Genomic DNA, 8,066 nt, shown 5'->3' on the forward strand with positions numbered 1-8,066 from the left:
CGTTTCTAAAGCTTTGAGATGCCACTATTGGTATTATTTGGGTCCTAGAATCATAAAGTTTCCATATTTGAGACCAGAGCCGGCCCAAGCCCAGGGAGACTTGGGCCATGCCCAGGGTAGCAAGTCTTAAAGGGGGCATAAGATTTTAGAGTCCTGTTATGGGTAATATGCTATTTAGGTCAAAACTCTTGTCGCTAAAAACTGACTGTATATTCCACATAAAATGGGGGCAGGATGCCTATATCCGAGACCTAATTAAGCACCAATTGCAAATTCATTCACACTTTTAATTCTTGGTCTCCTAAACATCACGACTAATAACTGAAGCTGAAGAAGACGAGGCGTTTGAGCTTTGAATCAGGGAAGACGACTTGAATCAATTTCTTTTTGAAAATCTGTTAGTTTTCTCCTAAAGTCATTGACATTTCTCACATAAATTGAACCAATAAAGTTTCATAGCGCCGAACTGTTGGAGTTTTCTCCTAAAGTCCCTGGTAAGTTTTTTTTCCTGTAAGTGATTGAAATTTCTCACATAACCAACATGAACAGCTGAAGATTCAAGAATCTGGTAGTCGTTAAAGTTTCTAAAATTTTAGATTTCTAATTTAAGATGAATTGTTGAAGTAAAGTTGATGGTTGATTTAATATTCTTAGACTTGTCATATGATGCAAAAAGAGTCTATGAAGTATAGGTGTATATTCAAGTATGTGCCACCAACCGGAAAACTAATGGTAGTATTAATTATCAAATAAACTCCATTGTCTTTATACACTCCCTTTCTTTAGACTATTATAACGATGGCTCCCATATTTATTTTATATCCTCTTGAATTTTGTATTTCATGTAAAGCTAAAACTAATTAGATGCGCAGTGAACAAATAAAATTAAACATGCTTCATACATTCTAATGTTTCAAGGCTTTTAGTTGAGTGAATACCTTAAAGATCTTTACTTTAACTGTTTTATCATTAAAGCTTCTTTATTTTCTGTTCAGGACATCGAGCATTTTCATTTCTTCGACAAACCAAAGAACAAAACTTCTTATTTCTGGATTAGACTCACAGTTTCCAAATTTGATCAAGAAAACTACTTTTCAAGCATGGTGAATAGCAGCTAAAAAGCCAATAGGTTATTCACATAGCATTAAAGAAAACCCCAAGTTTTGAACAAAAGTATTTCAAGTATTGAAGATTTTTTTGAAGTTCTAATTATAAGATTAAAAATGTATTTTAGTAATTCTTTTTCAACGTGTTTTCTTAATATTCATAGGAATGCTGTTAAATATAATTTTACGTTGAAACAATGAATTAGCATTAGTTGAAATCCAATTGCATCCAATTCATATAAAATGTGTGTAAAGTAGAAGCTCCTCTAATATTTCCCTTATTTCTTATGTTTTATATGGTTTTGATTTAACTACAAGGGCATGAATTAAGCCTTGTCACCCAGGGCATGAAAAACCTATGGACCGGCCTTGTTTGAGACCTTAGATCATCCATGCATGAATATTGGTCATTTTTATGGAAATAGATTGTCATATTTCGAGTTGGGTTCATTTTGGGGCATGCAAGTAACCAAGTTGTCGACTTTAGGGTCTAAGACACTTCATATGATTCATATTTGTAATTGGAACCCTATGTCTTAAAGATTGAAGTACTTTATGGGATTGTGGCTTAATGAGTTGGTACGCTGGGCGTACAAGCTTGTACGCGCAGCGTACGAGCCATGCAGCCTGTACGCTTATCGTACAGTTGAGTACGCCCCGTGTACTCAATGGATTTGGGGCTTTGCATTGTTGGGCGTCGGTTTGGGCCACTTTCATGGACTTTGTGTTTTGGGACTTAGTGGGTCATCTGGAATCGAATCTTTGGGCTAGGAACACATTATTGGGTCTTTGGGCTAAGGCCCATGCAAAGGGGTTGAGCCCAATTGGAAATTGGGCCATATGTTGGGCCTTGTTGGATTGTGTATCTCTTTTAGGCCATTGGATTGTGATTTAGGGTTTCATTCTTGGACCAAGTCATGTTAGGGGTAAAATAGTCTTTTTACCTATGTAGGGATTTTTGGTTAATGATGTAGATCCCAATGTTAATTAACTTTTATTGGTAACTGACAGCTCGAGGAACTGTAAGATCGGCAGCCAAGGATCATTTATTTCATTCAGCTTTTCAAGGTGAATTTCCTCACCGGGTTTAGTGGGTCTAAGGCACCAAGGCAGACCCTTGCTTGACTATGTTGATATACTTGATGTCTGTGTGATGCTAGTATGTGTTTGTATATGTATGATTCATTGGACGGGGCCCATTATGCAAGTGTGGGCGGGGCCCGTATCTCATTGGGTGGAGCCCGTTATGCGAGTGTTGGCGAGGCCCGTTATGTGATATGTCTGGTATGTGGTATCTTGGGGTAACTCACTAAGATGTGTGCTTATAACTTTTAGTTTATGTTTCAGGTACTTCCGATTCCAAAGAGAAGAGCTCAGGTTGACTGCATCGCACACACCATAGAGATTTTGTTTGCGGGACATACTCTGATTTGCATGATGTTTGACACTTTTATTCATTTGGCATGTATAAACAATGTTTGGAATATTGTTTTTACTTAAATCAAAAATGAAATTTTTGGGCCATAATTTTTGGATGTTCCAAAAAGAGAATATGGCGTCTCAATAATGGCAACCGGACGAAGAGATGGTTTTAGCGCAATCATGAGTCGATATTTTGGAGGATTCCAAAAAAGGAAATGTGCAAAAAGAAGACCACTATTGGCGAAGTATAAAGGAGCGTTTTCTTAAGGTCATGAATCGTGGAGAGTACCGCACTAAAGATCAGTGTACTAGCAAGTTTTACAAGATGAAAAAATTTATCACTAAATTTAATGGCATTTACAACAATTTGTTAACGCAACAGAAAAGCGGGGAAGACGATGAACAAATTTTAGAGATGACCCTTAAAAATTTTCTTGTTTATAGTAATAAGTAGTTCAAGTTTCTAAATGTTTAAGGGTTTTTATCCAAGTCCCCGAAATGCATAAAAGAGTATGGTAGCAAAGAAGGTGGTTCAAAAAGAACCAAGTTTCCGAGACGTCTTACACTACTTCATCGGATGCACATTTTGGGGTTGATTTGAACGAAGTTAATGAGCTCGAGCTTAAAGAAGTAGTTCGGTCGATGGGTCGAGATAGGGCAAAAAAAAAGGACCGTAGCCGAATCATCAGGAACGAGAAGAGGAGATGAAGTTTGGAAATTTATAATTTAAATTTTAAGTGGCGTTTGAGTTTTGAAAAGGAGAAGTTGGAGGAGAAAAAACGATCAATAGAGGAAAAGCAACGAGCTCGAGAGGAGAAGCAAAAAATTCGGGATATAGAATTTTTAAGAAAACCTTATGATCACCTAATCGGAGATGAGCTCGATATGGTTTTGAGGGCTAGAGCGGACATCATGAAAAAAATATTACAAGTAGTGTTTTTATTGAGGGAAAATGACATATATGCCCAATTAAGTTTCTGGGGTTTACTATTTAGCCACTTAACTTATTTTGTGGCTTTATGAGGGAACGAACTTATGGGCCACCTATATATTTAGTCCCATAGACTTGTTTTAATCGGTTTCCTTTCCACATCTACACTATTTGCCACATCATTTAAGTCAACACTTCAAAGAGGACGAGAAGAAGAACACTCTTCCTTCTAAACCTAAAACCCCTCTCTCCATTCATGATCTCCTTGTCCTTTCGCCTTCCCCTTCTAAGAGATCAAAAACCATACTTGATGTCTCTAGGGAGGTTACCGACCTATATGGGTCTTGTCGGCGCTGCAACAACTGATTTTCTAATATCGGTTCACCCATAAACACTAGATGACACATGTGGTGATTGGAAGAGATTCGATAGGATAAAGATCTAGTTGTTGTTGATGAGTCCATCGTTGTTAACAACAAACCAAAGAAAAAGAGACATAGTGGTAGATCGAAGAAGGAGAAATCGATTTATTTCTGTTTCATTCCATCCCTAAGTAAGAATAAACAAATTTATCTTGTTTCACTTCTGGTTCTGATCTAGGTACTATTGATTTACTTCTCATGTTGATTGTATTGTTATTTCAGGAGGAAACGATGAGGATTATGGGTACACTTTCGATCAAATCAGATTCTTGATAAATGAACTGATAACGTGGAATGATGTTGCAAAATCAATCCTCTGGTTTGGGTTCGTTCACTCTGTTTCTTTTCTTCATATTTCACAACAGACATTAACTTTAGGTAAGTCAAACACTTTTACCCCTTTTGAATTTTACAAACTTCAACACCACTCAAAGATTTGATTTTCGTTTTCAGCATGCTTTCTTCGATATCTCATCTGGGTCTACACCTTTTGAATTTCTCAAATTCCATTATCTAAAGGTCATAAAGAAAGAGTAACCTTAAGCTTAAAGAAGATGGCATTCTAAAAGCTGATGTGCCAAATACCATGATCAAATTGTATTTAGTGGAGCCGGTAAGTGTGCAGATGGTGTATTTGTCGATGCCGACGGAGCTGGTACGGTGGCAAGTTGAATTGAAGCATCTGTTGACTTTCAAAGTAGTTAACCAAAGAAATTAAGGTCCAAGTTTGAATTTTGACTTGAATGATGTGGCAAATAGTGTAGATATGGCAAGAAACCTGTTAAAACAAGTCTAGGAGACTAAATAGACAGATTACCCACAAGTTCGTTCCCTCATAAAATCACAAAATAAGTTAAGTGGCTAAATGAGTAAACCCTATAAACTTAATAGGACATATATATCATTTACCATTTTATTTAAAAAAAAATTCATTTTATGTAGTTTTCTTTATTTTTTGTCTTCAGGAATGTAATCGTTTTTATGTATTTTTTTATCGTTTTTTAGGAATGTAATCGTTTAAAAGTGTTTTTATTTATTTGTCGATTTTTAGGAATGTAATCGTTTTTATTAAATTAATAAAGTGTTTTTTATTTAATTATATTTTATTCAATTAAAAAAAGTGTAGTATGACACCCACAAGTGTTATAAGGTAAAACAAAAAAATAACATGACATTGGAAGTGTGATAAATATGTCATGACACTTAACAACCTCGGATGCAATTTTTCCAGTCATATAGTGGTTTTTATTTTGAAAATTTTGAGCGAATTAAAAGTTCCATGGTTTTCGTAAATCTTTAAGTTCTCTTAAAGATCTCTCTCTCTCTCTATATATATATATATATATAATCAATCGCATGATTTTATTTACAAAGAAGCTCTTATTGATGTTCTACCGCATCACATGATCATACAGAAAGATGCATTTTATTTTCTATAAAGATGAACAAAAATTGAAGGGATTTTAGAAAAATATTTATAAGTAGTTTTTCTCTCCAAGATCCCTACATCATGGTCTTATTCCCAAATGATGTTATCTTAGTTAAGATAGCCGATGTTGAAATGATTACCAAAAGAGAATGAACAATTACAAGGTGGCACCGGCATACGAGCTTAAAGCCAACTGAAGGTCCAAACTTTTACAAGATTGCTTTGAATCGTCTGGTAAAGAAGAAAGCATCCTTCTTGACCTACGTGCATGCATGTATCCAAAGCTGTTCGTATCCGTAAACGATAATAAATCATCATCATACAAACCAAAACTAATGTTTGGTTCGTTAAATGCACGATCATTATAGCCATGGAAATTGATGTTAATCCCATGATTATCGATTATTTGGTCGTAGGGTTGGAGGTAACTACTTATATTGGCCTTTGTAGCTTGTAACAATAACCTTTTCTTCTTCATTCTTTCTCTTTTATGTGCGTTCTGATGACCACCCAATGCTTGCGAGGTTACGAACCCTTTGAAACAATACTGGCACTCGAATTTCTTTGTCTCTTTGGAATTCGCCATGGGGGACTTCTCTTTCTCACAAGAGATTGTGGTGGACAATGATCCTTCTTTGCTAACCATCGAGCCATTTTTAAGAGGATCAAGCTCAAACCCGAATAGTCTAATCTTTTTGTCTGTGGATATTGATGAACATGAAGAATCTGCATCCTCTCTTACCCATGTTGATGAAAGAAAATTAGACACAACTTCTCCCATCTGTATATCTTATGACTTTATGTGCTTTTTAAAATGATTTACCAAAGGGAGTACCACTCCTCCCTTTTATAGCAAATCAATTGGCTTATGAGAGTAAAATAAAAAACAGCTTTCATAATCTTTTTTGGCATCATGCATGTAGCATACATGTTTATATGTACATGCTCGTATCTGTTTAAATGTAAAGAAAGACAAAATGAAAACATAGAATAAAGGAGGGAATAGTCAAAGAGGTTTGTATAAAGCGGTATATGGTGAAGATCTCCCAGACATTATTGTAATAGATACAGCAGGAACATTTTCTCATCAAAGTGTATTAAATAGTGTTTGAGCATATCTAATGTTACAAACACATGGATTTATCGTACCATTTTTATCAGTAAAATAACCAACTATTCCGATTCTATGCTTAAAGTTAGGGACATGTTTTCCTAGTAATATTATACGAAAAAAAAAAGTCAAAAAAAGAGGTTTATATTTGTAATCACCTTGGACGAACAGCTTCATCAAATCTAGCGTATTGTTCTTTAATTAATATATATATTAACTTGATTGACAATTGCATACTGTTTGTTATCATGAAAAGACGGCAACCCTTTAAACAAGTCTTGTTGCACAAACATAAATAATACCGAGATTTTTATAATATTTAAATACAATACATCCATGAATTTTTTTTATATATTGTAATTTATTGCAATTTTAGGGTATTTGAATTTGTTAAACTTAGTTAAAAATAAACGGATTAATTAAATGGATCCCGCATAATTATAAGTTTCTAAATATCTTTCCAAATATAATTTTACATGTTTATAAATTAGTTTTTTTTTTTTTTTTTTTTTTTTTTTTTTTTTTTTTTTTTTTTTTTAAATTAGATTAACATTTTAAATGTAAGCATAGAAATAGGATCCAACTACACATTTTTTTTGAAACCCCTTATTGTCTTTTTGGTATTTCTAAGCAATTATAAATTGTGAGATTCTGTTTCAAAGTAAAAAAATGATTTTGTTTTTAACAAGGTGGGGTGTCAAATCTCACAAAGAATTATTTTTTAATCTTAACTTTTACTTTTCCACAAAATATAACAAAAACACTAAACACGTTTACATTTCTTGATAATATATTAACATATTCCCTTTGTTTTTTTATTTTGATAACAAGTTAAAGCATGTATTTTTCGTTTTATTTCATACAATGCATTTTAAAAATAAAAAGTTAAAGACCTCTGTCTAAATTTTTAATCAAATAAAAAATAAGCTAATTGAAAATTTGTTCAATAAATCTTTTGTTTGATAACAAGACTTTTATTTAGTTATAAAGCCGTGTCATAACTTTTAAAACACAAATTTTACATACATTTTCAAAAACTAAAAAGAAAATAAACGTACATTTTTCAAACAATTTTCCATAAAACAGACTAAACTAGTCAGAGAGATTTATGTATCTGGCCTTTCTAAAACCAGAATGTGCTTTAACCTAGCGAATTTAAACTCACGTGCTGTTAGACTTTAAAATTATTTGTAGTATTTTTTTTATCCTATTAAATAATTAAAATTATCACCAAGAGCAGGCGTACATATTAACTGGATTACAGGGTGGGAATATCGGTCTTGGGCTCTTAGCCTTATAGAATTATTATATTTAAGAATTTATCACATTTTCTTATTTATTATTTAAAAAAAACAAATTAACAAAGTAAACTAAATATACGTTATCATTGTTTTATTTTGTATTTTTTTTAATGATTTTCTAATTGTATTTTAAATTATTCTTTATGTGTTAATATTTTATTAAATAATTAAGTAGTTGATTATGTGTTAGTGACATAGAATATTGATATTACACTGGCATATAAGAAATGAGAAAAAACTTACCCAGTTAAAAACCCAATAAAATTGCACCGATATGAAATGGTCTTTTGCTGGTCTCCAATATCCTCCCGATAAACTAAAATAATCCGTCTTCTGCAAGCATT

The 8,066-nt window shown here is 33.2% G+C and overlaps 1 protein-coding gene across 1 annotated transcript; it reads right to left on the reverse strand.

The window, feature by feature from the left end:
- Positions 1 to 5,467: 5,467 nt before the first annotated feature.
- On the reverse strand, positions 5,468 to 6,091 carry LOC145035437 (zinc finger protein 5-like). Its single transcript, XM_078983983.1, has one exon. The coding sequence runs from the start codon at positions 6,089 to 6,091 to the stop codon at positions 5,468 to 5,470; it is 624 nt and encodes a 207-aa protein (XP_078840109.1).
- Positions 6,092 to 8,066: the final 1,975 nt, after the last annotated feature.

This window comes from Lactuca saligna, chromosome 3 (genome assembly GCF_052625555.1).
Source record: "Lactuca saligna cultivar CGN05327 chromosome 3, ASM5262555v1, whole genome shotgun sequence".
In the NCBI taxonomy this organism is placed as follows: Eukaryota; Viridiplantae; Streptophyta; class Magnoliopsida; order Asterales; family Asteraceae; genus Lactuca; species Lactuca saligna.